This window comes from Pogona vitticeps, chromosome 14 (genome assembly GCF_051106095.1).
Source record: "Pogona vitticeps strain Pit_001003342236 chromosome 14, PviZW2.1, whole genome shotgun sequence".
Classification (NCBI taxonomy): domain Eukaryota; kingdom Metazoa; phylum Chordata; class Lepidosauria; order Squamata; family Agamidae; genus Pogona; species Pogona vitticeps.
In genome coordinates this window covers 10406057-10422213 of record NC_135796.1, presented here as the reverse complement: position 1 = coordinate 10422213, position 16157 = coordinate 10406057, and the positions used below count along the sequence as shown (strand labels likewise).

Sequence of the window (16157 nt, the reverse complement as noted above, 5' to 3'; positions counted from 1 at the left end):
ACTCTCAATTTAGGTTTTTTTTGCCGCTAATTTTCTAGCTAGCAAGCAAGCAAAATAAGTTTATTCCGTGCCACACAGGCCATTGCAACATACATTGGATAAAACAATACAAAACAGTATAAACAATATTTTATTCATTTATTTATTTAATTTATTTAACTTATATGCCCAAAGGTCTCTGGGCGGCTTACAACAATTACAATACAATAAAATATAATAAAAAGATAAAGCAATTAAAATATAATATACTCCATTAAAATATGACATGACGTCCATCACACTTTTTATCCAGCTGAATAACATTTTAACTCTGTCTCGAGTCAAGATTTATTGGCAATTAATTTTGACTTGGAAAGTCTAGGCGGGGCTAGCCCGGACTCAACACTTTATTTAACAAATTCAACTTTACTGGTGTTAGGTAGCACCTCCATATACTACTTTACAGCAATTATCTTTAGCTCTCACAGACATATTTTTCATTATTCTTTTTTTCCAGATGTTTTGAATGTCGGCTCCCATCAGTCACACTTAACTTGGCCAATACTCAGGGGGGTATAATGCACTAATCTGAGAAGCCAGATCTTCACAAGTGCAGATTTTTTTAAATATTTGTAACAGAAATCAAATTAAGCATGGAGGGGGTGGGCAGTGATGAGGAGAGGCTTACAACAACCCTGCAGTGTCGTCCAGTGTTACTATTTCACGCTGCCTCCATCGCCCACCGTTCCCACGATCAAGCGCTCCACGTGTATGCTGACATTCTTACCCCTCGCCCAAGAATGGTCCCCCATATACACCCGGAAGGCCTTACGCGTGGGTGACTCTATCATTTGATCTATCTCTAGGGCGCGGCTTGTGTGTCGTCATTCTTGACGCCAGGAGGAGAACGGGGCTTGTTTCCTACCTGGAGACTACAAATCCCAAGAAGCTTTGCGCGACTCGCCTTCTTGGAGAAGGGAGCTGATGACGCACTTCCTGTCGTCGCCCAGCTTGTTGTTCCAGGAAGTGGGGGAACTTCGTCGCTGAGGCCTTGGCGTCGCACGAGAGACGTTTGGTCTCCGTTGCTAAGGGCGACGTGTCGGGAGGGGGCCCCCGAATTTCTAGGCCTGAGGCGAGATGGAGCTGCCGGGGCCCGGGGTGGACTCCGCGGCCTCGGCCCGGGCGCTAGTCCCCGTCCAGGCCGAGGCCCGCGCCGTGGCGGCGGTGAAGGAGGCCGCTCAGGAGGCCCCCAAGAGCCGCAAGAGGGTCCTCGACGAGGACGCCTACATCCAGGCGAGTGGGCCGAGGAGGAGGAGGAGGGCCGAGCGGGCCCGGGCTGGGGGGCCGCCGTGTGGGGCTGGAGAGAGCCGGGGCGGGGGGGGGAGAGCTTTGAAAGCGCCCCCCCATCAGCTTTAGTGGTGAATGGGGGGGCGATGCCTTGGGGGGGCAACAGGCTCCCCGTCATTATTGGAGACCCTGCAATAATGGGGGGGGGGGGGACTTTCACGTGATTTCTCCTCCCCTTCCTCCACATTGTGCATACTGTGCTTGGCGCCCTCCGTGTGTTTTGGGAGCGCCCCCCCAATCAGCTTTAGTTGTGAATGGGGGGAGGGATGCCCGACGCCTGGGGGAGGCAGTAACAGGCTCCCCATCATTATTGGAGACCCTGCAGTTTGGAGCCCCCTTTTGCGAAACAGACCCGGCAGGGATGCTTGGCAAGACTTTTTTGGGGGGGGATTTTCACGCGATTTCTCCTCCCCTCCCTCCACATTGTGCATACTATATTGGTGCGCAGTGTGATGGACATGATATGTCACAAGCTAGTATTTTAAAAAAGAAAAAGAATGCTGTCATAAAAATAATATCACCTGCCCCTTGCTTTTGTATTATTGGAGAGGTTATAGTAGTTTCAGCCAGGCTGCGCTGCAGGATTGTCAAGGACTCCGCTTTCAGTTGTAAGACTAAGATCCTTCCCCCTGTCCCGCATGTGCTCTTGAAATATAATAATAATATTAATAATCATGTCCAATAAACAAACCCCAGAAGCTAGCAAGCTGGAATCTGGCAGGCTTACTCCCCATTTTACAGTTCAAATTTCATTTGATAATAATTGTGTGCTCTCAACTCACATAATAATGTGTGCTGTCAACTTTCTGATTTACGGTGATCTGAGACAATTAAATATTTTGTAAGTTACTGTGCGTCCCTGAGGTGCTGTAGAGTTAAGACTACTCAGACTGGAAGTGTGACAGGCCTTGTTAATTACAGAATGTGGGAGAAGTAGCACACTTTCTTTGTGTTTTTGTAATTCACAAGAATGTTATTGTGCTTTAAAAAAAAGAGATTACCCATAATGTATGAGAAACAATGATTGTAGGTTTATGTCTTGCAGAGCCTGGAGAAAATCATTCAGAGGGATTTTTTCCCTGATGTTGAGAAGCTACGTGCCCAGAAGGACTATCTGGAGGCTGAAGAGAGCGGTGACTTGGAGAAGATGAGGCAGATAGCTATTAAATTTGGCTCTTCGCTGGGGAGATTTTCCAAAGATACCCCAGCACCATGTAAGAATTTTTTATTTTCTATATATTGATGTTTTCTGCAGAGATCTAAATATAGTCTCTCATTGTTTCTTTGTGATGTTATGATTTCAAACTACTGATAGACATTTTTTAAAATTGTGAGGCGCCAACCTGGCTTTAAAATTCTGTTCCTGCTACATCATCCTTTGTGGCATGAGCAATTAGAACGATCCCCCTCTGACTGATTTTGCAGTCTGTGGAATTTTTGTTATGCTAGCAAGTTTAGTATTTCCTGTATCTAATTTTTTTTAGTGGTGCCAACATACTAGTTTTCTGACCCATTTGCTGCTTACACAGGTTGGTCATGAGTTGTCAAACATTTTGACTTGCATAAAGTGACTTTAAATAGAGACTTCCAATTGCGTTTTGATGGCAAATTTCCCTGAGAAACATGATAGGATCTTGCTTTTATGCTGAGGTCAGTAAACATTTCTTTAGGTCTCAATTAGTGGTGGTTAGGGATTGGCACAAACCACAAAATTTGAGTGGCAGGCACGTGCGCAGAGGTAGCCAGGCCTTGGGAACCAGGTGGGCTGCCCTTTAAAAAAAAAAGGCGGGCGCATGCGCAGAGGCAGCCTGGACTGCCAAAGCTGGCTGGGCTGTCTATAGAGATGGCAGCAGTGGAAACAGCAAAAACTAGGAAGGCGGAGGGGGCAGGTGCAGGTGGAATGAACCCAGTCCTACCTTAAGGAGCAGGATTCCCACGACCCATTCCAGGCTGGATTCAGGCTACGACGGGGTACTGGGACGACACTGGTTGTGTTGCAGGATGACCTTTTAAGGGAGGCTGACGGGGCAGAGGCACCCTGTTGGTACTCCTAGATCTCTCAGCGGGTTTTGATACCGTCAATCACGGTGTTCTCCTGGATGGGCTCTCTGAGTTTGGGACTGGGAGCTTAACATTGAGCTGGCTCCGATCCGTCCTTGAGAACCGTGTTCAGAGAGTTCAGCTGCGGGAGGAGGTGTCAGCACCTTGAACCAGATTGCAGCCGTGTTCAGATCAGCCTTTAACCAGTTTAGGCTAATTGCCCAACTTTGCCTAGACGAGGGCTCCCTCAGGACTTTGGTGCAGGCTTTGGTCATCTCCTAGATCGACTGCTGCAATGCTCTTTACATCAGGCTCCCCTTGAACCTGATCCAGAGACTTCAGCGGGTCCAGAATGCGGCAGCCAGATTGGTGGTTGGCGCTGGCAAATTTGACCACATCATTCCAGTTCTGGCCCACTTGCACTGGTTGCCTGTGGTGTCCCAGATCAGGTTCAGGGTTTTGGCACTCTCATACAAAGCCCTCCTGGCAGAGAAGCAGCAGCTCCCAGTGGGCGGGATGGCCTCTCATTTTGCCTTTTCCCTTAGAGTTAGATCATAAGATCAAAGGGTTTCTCCGGCCAGTCCTTGTGGTGATTAGGTAACTAGTATCCTATCTGAATTCTCACAACATTCTGTGTAATCCTGCTAAGTTAATAAAAATAGTTCTCAAGGCCATCTGTGGTCGACTTCTTTGTACTTTCTCTAAGGTTAATTGCCTTCCTGTTCTTCTGTGATCACCCACATCATTAGCCTTCCTTTGTTCCGTGATCACCTACATCTTTCCAAGGAGCATCTTCTGTGGTTCTGTCCCACAGCAGCCCCATGTGGTGCCACATATGACTTGTTGTTCCCCCCACCCTTTCAATGCCTTGTTGAGGCAGATTATGCTGAGGGAGATTGACAGTTGTCAGGGTTGCTCAGTGGGGATTTAAACCTGTTCTTTACATCCAGCCATGGTCTTAGAACAGTGATTTTCTGAGTTTCATAAATCTGGCTTTTTAACCCCTTTGTACAGATGTTACACCAGCAACGTTTGAAACGCCAGAGGTTCATCCCGGTGACCCTTCCACATTGAATAAGCCTAAGCTCCCAGTGAAAAATCGAGAAGAAGGTAAACAATTTAAATAAATACAGTTTTTCTTTTGCGTGTTTGGATTGTTGCCATTGCCTTTATTGTTTGGAAGAATAGTTAAGCAGTGGTTCCTTCCAGTAAATCTGAGGGTTGAAGCATGAAAGGACTGCAGCTCATGATGCTAAGGGGTCTCTCATATACGGGTGGCCTGCTTGTAAAGATGTTGTTGGACCCCTTGTGTCTCCCATTAGCAGAGTTGGCTAAAGCTGGTGGGAGCTGCATTCCAACAACATTTAAAGGCCTTGAGGTTGATTATAGTTAACAGGTTCATATCATGGGAGGTAAGATGGGAGAAGGCTTATACTCAAGCACCTTCCAGAAGGGATGGGGTGATAGTTGCTGTGGGATCTTCTCTTCACCATCTATCACAGAGCCACCCACAACATAGGTAACGGCAACAAAAAGCAGAGGCTTGTGTCACCTTAGTTCACAGATTCAATCCGTTTCTTCAAATGCATGTAGTATAATACTTAGGCACAGGTTTTTATTCACTGTGTATGCAATTTTGTGGGAATTGGGGCTGACCGAAATAGGAGACAGAAAATGAGAACAGCGTTAGTAATAGTATACCAGTGAACTTTCTTGGTAGCCATATCAATACCAACAGTACTAACAAATTTTGAAACATTCCTTGAGTCTTTCCAGTCTTTGAAAGTTGCAATAGTCGTGTTAGCATAGGTAGTGAAATTTAAAATATTGTTTCTATTGTGTCTGCTTAGGAAGAGTAGCTAGCTAATGCAAAGCATTTAGTGACTGATGCAAAAGGATTAAACTTTTTTCTTTGAAATGTTAAATGAAACAGTAACTGTTCAGGTTTTGCATTTCATTGTTTGTCGCATCCATGAGGAATGCAACAGTGTGTGTGTGCAGGTGGGTGCACACATACACAAATATATATGCATTCTGGCACAACATTGTAAACCAACCAGCAGACCTTGGCAAAACTGTGATCCAAAGCAGTCAATTAATGCTCCTGTTTCATAGACAGGGAACACTGAGGTTGGGTGAGAAGCTTATCACGGGCAAGATCTTTTCCCTTGCAATTGTGAAATGAAACCTATTGGGAGTCAAATGCCTTGAAGAGATATTCAGAACTCCACCAGATAGTATAACTGTACATTACTTTTGCTTTAGAGAGATGCCGAATGGGGATTGTGAGACCACTGGCCTGGTCTGCTGTAAGGCAGCTTTGTTTGTCTATAAAAGCTATCATCGCTTGACTTGTCTTATATAGCTTGAGAAGTTGAACTAGCATTCGTTCTGAAGTTCTGTGGTGCAGCTTTGGATGACTCATCAGATCCGTAGCCACCCATGTTTCTTTGGCACAACTTCAGAGCATCGCCGTAGCTGCTGCATATTTAATCCAAAGGAATGAATCATAATGTTTGTGTGTTTGAGAGAGAAAGAGAGAGAGAATTTATAGACCATAAAGGAAAAAGTCAGAAATACCTTGAGCCTTTACTAAGATTCCCACTATGGATGAGCGTGGCTAATTTAATTTTGTGTATTTTTCTTGTGAGCTTGGCTCGTCTCCCACTACATGTGGATATGTTTGCAATATTCCTAACCCAAAATTGCATCACTCCCTAAAGCCCCCCCCACCCTGGCTCCCATTTGTAACGAGGAGTCCAACGGATCAGGAATAGTGTGGGAATAAACTCCATGCAATTCAGCCCTTGAAAAGTCTTGTTACTTTAGACTTAGTGAGTAGGATAGTCAAGCTGTGCGGGTGGGTGGTTGTAATTCCAATTATTGCATGTGTTTTTACTGGCAGGATTCCAGGTGTTGAGTCTGAGCATGTTTTGAAAACCAGCCTGATTTTATGTTTAATCTGTGTAAGGTTTTCTCCCATGTGAAAATATTTTGTAGGTGAAGGTTGTGACTAATTCAGATGGGAAACAACAACAAAAAGCTAACTTTGGCACTATGATCAGAGGATCCACAGCCATGAATGTCTCTCCCCCTTTTGCCTCCCCCCCCACATGAACCATTTTCTTTCTTTTTCCCTCATCTGAAACATTTTTAAAAGAAAGTGTCCCTCTAATTGTGTATAGAGTCCCCACCAATGTCCCCTCTAATTTTTGGCCCTGCTGGGCAATGGCCTGCCTCTCTCTCGCATGGCTGTGCCCCTTTGTGTGCACAGGACTCAGCCCCCATATGCTGGATTCCTTTGTGACCGGAATCTCACGCAATCCCTGCGCAGAGGAGGGAAAAACCTGCGCGGAGGAAAGCGGAGTTGTGCATGCATGTGTCCAGCTTAACAGGAACCTTGGTCCGCAGCCATGTCAAGCTGGCATGGGCTCAGTGTGGACCTGATCCTGTAGAAGTTTTGAGGCCTAGTATGTATTGTCTTTGCATGTCATTCTTCTGATGCCACTGTCTCTGCCTTGTTCAGAGGCATCCTCTATAGATCTGAGACTACATGGAGGAAAGTACATTTTCTAAAATACGTATATTTATAGAGTTGCATCCCTCTTTCCTTCAGGTGAAACAGAGGAAGAAGAGAACAGAGATGCTCTTCCCAGCCTGGACACCTTCTTGGCAAAACACACCAGCGAGGATAATGCGTCGTTTGAACAGATCATGGATGTGGCCGAAGAGAAGGAGAAAGCAAGGCATTCGTGGTTGTATGAAGCTGAAGAGGAATTTGCCGAGGTAGGAGGAAGAACTGGACGTTTCTAGCCTTGTCAAAGGGCGCAAGGCGGAAGACTTAGCATCAGTTGATCAAGTAGGGGAAGAACACTTTTGTTGCTCAACTATCACTAAGGAAGAAGGTTTTTAGACCGCATTTTGTTCTGAAATGCTGATTTGCAAGATGTGGCTTGAAGTATATCAATAAGTAAATGGAACTGGTTCATATACCAAAGCTGTTGGGCCAGAAGAGACTGTAGTCCCTGGATGTTAAAATTATAGTATGCACTTTATTCCAAATTAAGAGTTTCACATCACATTTTTCATTTGGAAAAAAGGGCAGACTATAATTTTTGCATCCTGGGACTACAATCTCTTCTTGCCTAACGGTTGAAGTATATAAGGCAATCTGATGCTAACAGGATTTGGGGGTTGCCAGGATAGTGCTGCAGCCTCTGTGTGGGCCTCGTTTCCTGCTCTATGTAAGATTTCTGTAGAAGACAGAGGGGATGGAAATTCAATTGCAAGAAATTTAATTGCAAAACCAGGTAAAATATTAATGTTGTGCTCCCTACTGAATCATATGCTTTGTCAATTTCCATCTTCATTTTCTCCGCTTCGGTCCAAAACTGAAATATGTTATAAAATCCCTTTCAGCGGCATCAGAAGCAGCTGGCACTTCCATCGGCCGAAGAGCAGCAGGCCCTGACTGGTGGGAAAGCGGGAGTGGAGACGTGGGAATACAAGGCTAAGAATTCCCTGATGTATTACCCACCAGGTGAGGCATTGCAAGAATTTTCAGTAAATGGAGACACTTAGATGGACTGATGTTTGGAAGACCACACACACACACACGTGCACACTAAGCAGCCACTGCCCTACATGGATTCATCTTATACATGGGTGGGCAACCTCAGAAGGTCCTGGGTGAGCCCATATTTGTCCCTAGACCTTGAAGAGCTACTTCCATGATGCTCACTTGCCCACATCTTTTCTTATGAAAACAGGGAGTTGTGAAAAAGTCCCTTGTACTCAACAAATTCATATTTTAAATTGTGGAAGATGCGAGTGCAGCCCTCAAAGCACTTTGCTGAAATCTGGTTTGGTGTAGTTGTTGAGCCTGCCTCTTTTAACAAACATGGCTGGTTAGCCGGGCACAAATCTGTGAGTTGTAACTGCCTTAGTCATTCTGGCTTGTTTGGAATGTGGCTTGTTCTATGATGTCCATAGCTTGCAAATACGAAACTACAGTGGTGCCTCAAAAGATGAATGCCTCGCGGGACGAAAAACCTCTAAGACAAATGGTTTTTGCGATTGCTGTGGTGCCTCGTAAGACAGCTTCTATGGCTGTGCTTCGCAAGATGATTTTTCCCTCCAAGACCGATGCCTCGCAAGATGAAAATAATTATTCATTCCTATGCGAAATCGCTTATCACAAGATGAAAACTTCGCAAGACAGCGCTACTCGCGGAACTAATTACTTTCGTCTTGTGAGACACCACTGTAGCTTCTCTAGTTTGGTTCCTCAACAGCTCATTTTGAAACAGTAGCTGATGAAGGAAATTGGAAGGGCAGAGGAACTGTGGTTTCTTTAGTTAGCCACCATGCAGTTTGTAGTTTAAACACCAGACTACCTTTCTGTGCCTACGCTTGAAAATCCCAAGAAATCTGTCTCCTTCATCAATGATGGCAAGTCATCTCGCTGATACTAATATTTCACCTTTGCCAGGTGTTCCTGATGAGGAAGATATGTTCAAAAAACCTCGAGAAGTGGTCCACAGAAACACTCGTTTCCTGAAGGATCCATTCAGCCAAGCTGTGAGCAAATCTCAGCTCCAGCAGGCGGCAGCACTCAATGCTCAGGTGCGGAGAGTACAGAACATTGTGGTTGTGTATGTCCACTCTCGTATTAAAATTAAAATATATCATTATTTGTTTTATTTAATTCATTTCTATCCCGCCTTTGTTCTAGTGTGCGCAAGGTCTTCTCTCCACGTTATCATCATAAAATCTTTGGGATAGATTAGGCTGAGAGGCTGTGATTCCCCTAGACCAGTGGTTCCTAACCTTGGTTCTCCAGATAGAGTAAAACTCCCAGAAGCCTTTGCCACTAGCTGTCCTGGCCAGGATTTCTGGGAGTTGTAGTCAAAGGACATCTGGGCATCTAAGGTTGGGAACCACTGCTCTAAATTAACAAATGGAGGTAAACAAAAGCATATGTAAAATAGAGTATGAAGGAAGAATGTTTGCTTAATGTATTCTCGAAGGCTTTCATGGCAGGGATCCGATGGTTGTAGGTTTTTCGGGCTCTTTGGCCGTGTTCTGAAGGTTTTTCTTCCTAATGTTTCGCCCCTCTGTGGCTGGCATCTTCAGAGGACAGACCTCTGTCTGTGTTCTGGTGTAGTGTGTGGGATAGTTAAGTATTTATCGCTGTGGGATCAGCTTTTTGTCCTTTTCAGGAGATTGCGTAATTATGGTGATGAGGGTGTTTTTTGTTATGGGTGTATTATTGTGATAAGTTGGGGGGGGAGATGATCTGTCACTATGATTGATGGGTGTCATTAGTCTTTTGTGTGCAGTGATCAGCAGTACTTGTGGCTGGGTAGAGTTCCTTGACCTTTTGCGGGCTGTATTTTTTTTTTGTTTACATTTTTACTCTGCCCAGCTACTCTGGGTGGCTCACAAGGAGAAGAAAGTCATAAGCCATAATAGCAAGGAAGATATGAACAACAAGAGAAAAAAAGATTCCAAAACATAACCAAAGGAACCATGTAGAGTGCAAAGAAGTTAATACAGTGGTGCCCCGCATAGCGACGTTAATCCGTTCCAGGATTAACGTCGCTAATTGGATTCGTCGCTATGTGGGGTGGAAACCCATAGGAACGCATTAAACTCTGTTTAATGTGTTCCTATGGGGCGAAAACTCACAGCTATGCGAAGATTCCCCCATCCGGCCGCCATTTTCGCCACCCAGTAAGCGAGGGCAGGGTGCGAAAATGGAGCGGGCGGCCATTTTTTTCTTCCGGAGGCCATTTTAGAACCGCCGATCAGCTGTTTTTAGAACATTGCAATGTGAAGATCGGTAAGCAAAACGCTTACCGATCATCGCAATGCGATGTTTTGCCATTCAAAATGTCGCAATGTGATCGCATTAGCGATCGCAAAAAACACGTTGCTATGCGGATTCTTCGTTAAACGGTGTGCTTGTTAAGCAAGGCACCACTGTAGCATGCAGACAGTCAAGAGGGATACAGAAGATTACTTACCTAGGGACAAACTATAGAAAGGCTTAGGAGAACAACCAAGTCCTCAGTTGCCTCCCAGGAGGGATGGGGCTCAAAGCCAGAGGTTTCAAAAGTCTTTTGTCTATTAAGTGACTGTTTAAATAGGAGCAAGGAGACTAAACAAGTCAGTTCCAGAAAGAGCCAGTTGTGGAAGGCCTTGCTCTGTTCCCCAGCCAAAGTTTTAAACTCTTTGATTTGTTAACACTGCTGCTTGCTGCTTGTTTTAGCTGGAAGTGGCTGAGATTGAAGCTGGATGGCAGCAAAGCAAACAAATGCCTTATGTTGGATCACACCATTTGTCTATCTAGTCTGACCGGGGTGAATCTCTAGTACCTGAGAGCTGTCCTATAATCCATGGTGGCCTGTTGTATCAACCTGGATTTTGCCACCATGCTTTGGTCTCTGTGGGTTCATAAAATTGTGAATCTTCTTATTCTCAGAGAGGTAGCAGTGTTAATCCGTTTCGGCAACAACAAACACAAAAGTGGATAGTCTCCATTTAGAGACAGTACATATATTTCAGTACTCATGGATTTACATTGTACCTGTTGAGACGCATCAAGAGGAACTGTGTGTCTGAAAAATTGAATTCTAATCTATGAAAGCTCATGTTGAGATAAATGCGTTAATCTCAGATGGGGAACACTGTGTTTCCTTTTCACTTTTGTTTTTGCTGAACATTGTTGGCTGGCGTTCTGTTGCTTACTAGGTTGCACTAGAGTAGGCTCATTGAATCAGTGGAATTTATAAAGGAGTTGACTCAACAAATCCCCGCTGATTCAGTGGGCCTCCTCTAGTTGCAAGCTGCTGTACTAGGCAGCAGAACTTCAGACACTGTGTTTTAGATGACAGGTGAAGACGAATGTTCTTGAAGGCTTTTAGTTAGTTGTCTGTATTTTGGTCTTTTCACTTAATTTTCTCTTTGTTATATGGACGTATTTTGCTGTCTCTGTCGATCTTCAGTGTTTTCATTTCGCTAAATCCAATTTCTAGTCCCATTTGGATTCGACCAGTTTGGGTCAGTGGGGCTTACATAAGGTCATTCAGTGGGACGAATGAATGGATTTAGCCTGTTGTTTTTAGCTTGGTGGTTTTTAAAGCAGCGAGCTACTATTTTATATAGAGAAGCAAAACTTCCCATTAAAAATGACTGCAGTATGCTGAGCTGAAGAGACGCAGTATAATGATGTTTGCTAAGCAGTGGTCTTTCTCTCTTCCATCTAGTACAAGCAGGGCAAAGTGGGTCCTGATGGGAAGGAGCTTATCCCCCAGGAATCTCCAAAGGTTAATGGATATGGATTTGTGGCAACACCCTCCCCAGCTCCTGGTAAGAAGAAATCCCACATATTGGGCCGTAAAAAGAAATTGGCTTGGCATTAAGCAGAGCAGAGGGATGTATTTTGGTGGCAATCACAGGAATGCACCCACCCTAACAATAATGTTTTTGGCGGAGAGAAGAGTCTCTCGTGGCACAGTCGTTGAACTGGTGCTACAGCCAAAACTGCTCACGACCCAGGGTTCAGATCCAGGTAGCCGGCTCAGCCTTCCATCATTCTGAGGTTGATAAAATGAGGACCCAGCTTGGGCTGGGTGGGGATGGAATGTGTAGCCAGTGTAATTACCATATTTTTCCATGTATAAGACTCCCCCCCCCCCACTTTTCTAACCCCAAATTAAGAAATCTAAGTGGGGCTTAGGAAGTGGAAAGGAAAGCAGGGATCAAAGCCCTGCAGGATTGCTTTGATCCCTGCTTTCCCCTCCACTTGTGTTTGTTCTCTACTCAGCATACTTCCATGTATAAGACGACCCTCAATTTTTAGTCTAAAGGTTTTAGACAGACATATAGTCTTATACATGGAAACATATGGTAACTTGTAAACCATCCAGAGAGTGCTTTAAGCACTATGGGGCAGTATATAAGCAGCACACTTTGTTTTTTAGAGACAAAGGAGATGATTCTGTGGGCAAAGCAGATAAATTGCTACAGTTCTCATGCAACAAATAATAACCCAAAGGAAGGCTTACGGAGTGAATATATAAATAGTGGCTTGCTGTATTAATTTTGAGAGTATAGTTAGGATTAATTTTCAGTTTACACATTGGAGGAATTCAGAATTAGTCTAGGTGGAACACTGGCTTTTCATAGCTATTACTGAGAATTTACGCTGTATGTGTCCTGGGTCCCCTGGCAGATATGACACACCATCTCCTACCAAACATACCTGCCACGGACTGTCTGTCCATGAAACGTCTGACATAATAGTCATAAGTGGGACTTTGGCTCTTTGACAGATCAATTAGTGGGATGCAAAGTATAAAGGACCGAGAACCACTGCTTTAGAGGATCCTTGTCCTTAAATCCCAGTGATTAACCCAGTTTAATGTGTATCGAAGAGGCTTTGGAATAAAGTTCTTTGAGCACTCAGGATAGTGCAAGGATGCAGGGATCACTGGGGGTGGGGGTGGGGTGAAACAGAGCGAGGTCTTGATCCCTTTATTCTTCTGCTGGCCACCTTGATTATTCCTTTCAGAAGGCTATACTGGGATAGATGGTCTGAGCACTGGGGGATTTCTTAATGGAAAAAGCTCCTGGACAGTGGAATAGGCTGCCTCGGGCAATGGTGGCTTCCCTTTGTTGGACATAATCATCTGCCATGGATGCCATGGTAGCATGTTACATTGCAGATCATGCATGGAGCAGTAGACTGGGCTTCAGTGGTTGAATTAAAATCAGGAGTGGTCAGGGGTGTGGGTAGTTCTTGTGGGATTCCTTTCGGGATCCAGGCATATGTTAAGCCTGCCCAGCAGTGCTTAGCTGAACAGCTTGCTCTCCGCCTGGTCCATTTAAGCTGTTTTTGTCAAACTCTCTCCATAGGTGTGAATGAGTCCCCTCTGATGACCTGGGGTGAGATAGAAAGCACTCCCTTGCGGATAGAAGGCTCCGACACACCGTATGTGGATAGGACCCCTGGACCGGCCTTCAAGGTATTTGAAAGAACCAAGGGATTAGAACTGGGATTTGTGAGATCAGATGGTGTAGAAACAAGGCCAGCCCTGGCTGCTCAGAGAGATTGTCTCTCTCTCTGGCCTTTGATCTGGTGAAAGTTGCTTAAAATAGTATGCCAGTTCCAGGAAGTTGCCTGCTTCTTAATCTAGAATCAGAAGCCTCAGCTCGATTTGCAACACTTTGGATGGATCAGAGCTAGAAGCTGCCTTGCTGTATGTGGTTTACCAAGTGCAGCACTACTAGCCAAAGAAAGCCAGCATGCCTGTTACTCCCTAGCAATCACAAATTCTCTTACTATGAATGAGAAGTTGAAATTGGCACGAACCTCAGTTCAGAGGTCTAGCCCAATTTGTCGCTGTCCTCACCAAGGTGTTGTGTGGGCACAGTACCTTCCCCCCTTCTGACTTTGCTGCACGCTTCCCATTCCTCAGGCGAACGTCCTTCCCTTCCTGCCTCCCCAGCATGACTACCCACTCACCTTTTGCAGTGTTCTCTTCCCTCTCCTGCCTCCACTGTCAGCCACCCACTCCAATGAAGAGGCAGGGCATGGATTCCTGCAGTGCTGCCTTTGAGTGGGGGCTGATGGACGAGGTGGGAGAGGGAAGAGTGCACTGCAAAAAGACGAGTGGGTAGTCATGCTGGGAAGATGGGGAGAGAAGGATGTGGAGCCCAAGGAATGGGTGAGCGTGCAGAGGAGGCGGGAGGGGAGAGGGTTCCATGCCCACACAACACCTGTGTGAGCACGGCAACAAATTGGGCCAGACCTCCAAACTGAGGTTCGTGCCCATCTCAAGGAAGTCGCTATCCAGGAAAAACCTCTGGCTGTCCAGTCTAAGCAGGGATAATGCGATTAATTCCTCTGCATACTGTGAATTACCTTCTTTTGGTATTCTCTGTCTAGATCCTGAACAGGCTTCTGCTTTCTCTGCTCCCCAGTTCTCTCCTATTTTTTCAGTAGTTTAAACTTCTGGAAACATACAGCAATTTCATCTTCTATGTAGGCTGCACTGGGAAGCATTCCTTTTCTTCACAGCCTGCAGTCGTCTGAATCAAAAGTGCTCTCTTGTTTTTTATGTAGTATTTCCTGCATTGTTGCCTGTAACAAAATAGACTTCTATTTTCACAGATCCTGGAGCCTGGCCGCAGAGAGAGGCTGGGGCTTAAGATGGCCAACGAGGCAGCTGCTAAAAACCGAGCAAAGAAACAGGACGCTTTAAGAAGAGTCACAGAGAACCTTGCCAGGTCAGTAGGTGCTTCTTAACTTGGTTGCTGGAGCAAAGGGAGAAAAGGCACCCAGGGTTTCACCTCTGAAAACAAAATTTCTGCAAGCCAGAAAAAAAAAACTCAGCTGGGAAAGAGTGCTGTTTTAGACAGCCAGAATGGTCAGCATAGATTTCGGTTTCAGAAACCGAAGATGAGCGCTATAGTGGTGCTTGGATGCTCTGCTTCTTCTGGCCAGACTGTGAATGAAGATAAATTTTAAGCACTCTTAGTAGGCCCAGAGTACCTCGTGAAGCTCAAGGATATAAGTAAGGATATGTGTTCTGTGCCTGGAATACTGATTCAGTTTGTTTTCAAAGAACAGATTCATGAGCACATGCAGCTGTCTTATAATGGCTGTATGTACATCATGTTAAATTTTGGCTGTGCAAAACATGAATAAGCTTTTCCTTCTCCCCACCTCCCACCTTCTAAAGCAATTACAAGGAGTTTACAAGTTTTCTACTATAGCTTGTTATGCTGTCCTAATTCATCAAACTTTGGTTAATCTCAGCTTTGGTGAGTTTCAAAACATTGCCTCAAACTGACATTTAAAAAAACAGTGTTTCTTCCATTTTTCCAGCCTTACTCCTAAAGGACTAAGCCCGGCCATGTCTCCAGCCCTGCAGCGCTTAGTAAACAGGACTGCCAGCAAATTCACAGACAAAGCTCTCCGAGCCAGCTATACCCCATCTCCTGCGCACTTGGGAACACCTGGTTACAAAACCCCAGCAGGCGGACCACAGACACCCACCATCACCCCGACCCCGAGGACGCTCTCCCAAACGCCAGTGACTCAGGACTCGGCTTCCATCACGGACAATCTCTTGCAGCTCCCAAAAAGACGCAAAGCTTCAGACTTTTTCTGAGGAAGGCTCTTTTTCCCCCGCTGGACCCTGTGCAGCTGAATAGACAAGTTCTGCTGGCGACATTTGTGCATGAAGAAGGGGCAAGAGGGAGCTGCCCCTTCTTCTGTAATTCTTGTTTCTGTAAATCTCTGGTGCCCCAGCACCCAGCTGGTAGTGGGGAACTGCAGAAGTAAACCCAGCCTTTGCTCACCAGAACTCTTACTACGGTGGTCGCATCCTGATTGAGAAATATGAGCTGCCAAAAAAGCATATGCTGCCTGAGCATTCTAATGCCTTTTGGATTATTTGTTTTAATCAAGGGGGGAGTCTAATCTACTCTGTACAGATGTTTTTTATTTATTGACTGCAGTAAGCCTTTGAATAAAAGGCCTGACACCAATGTAAAATCAGTGGATTTGCTTCTGGCTCACATATCATGCCGATCATTACAACTGGCTTCTGTGTTATGCCTTACCATCCATCAGTGGAATGTATATACCAACACAGGGATGCAGATCTATGCCTTATAGGGCCAGAAGCTTCCCTCGCATATGAAGGCTTTCCCTGTTGTTTTTATTACTCTTGGGTAGTAGCGTGTGTTCCTCAACCTTCTTGTGGCTGTGTCATCTG

General features: G+C 45.2%; 1 protein-coding gene across 1 annotated transcript; it reads left to right on the top strand.

Moving 5' to 3' along the window:
- The first annotated feature begins 988 nt into the window (after positions 1–988).
- On the top strand, positions 989–15934 carry ESS2 (ess-2 spliceosome associated protein). The gene is made up of 10 exons (XM_020814503.3): positions 989–1272; positions 2372–2540; positions 4381–4476; positions 6983–7152; positions 7786–7906; positions 8858–8991; positions 11637–11739; positions 13288–13397; positions 14546–14661; positions 15263–15934. Exons 1-10 carry the CDS (start codon positions 1117–1119, stop codon positions 15546–15548), a joined length of 1461 nt encoding a protein of 486 aa, XP_020670162.3. The 5' UTR covers positions 989–1116; the 3' UTR covers positions 15549–15934.
- The last annotated feature ends 223 nt before the right edge of the window (positions 15935–16157 follow it).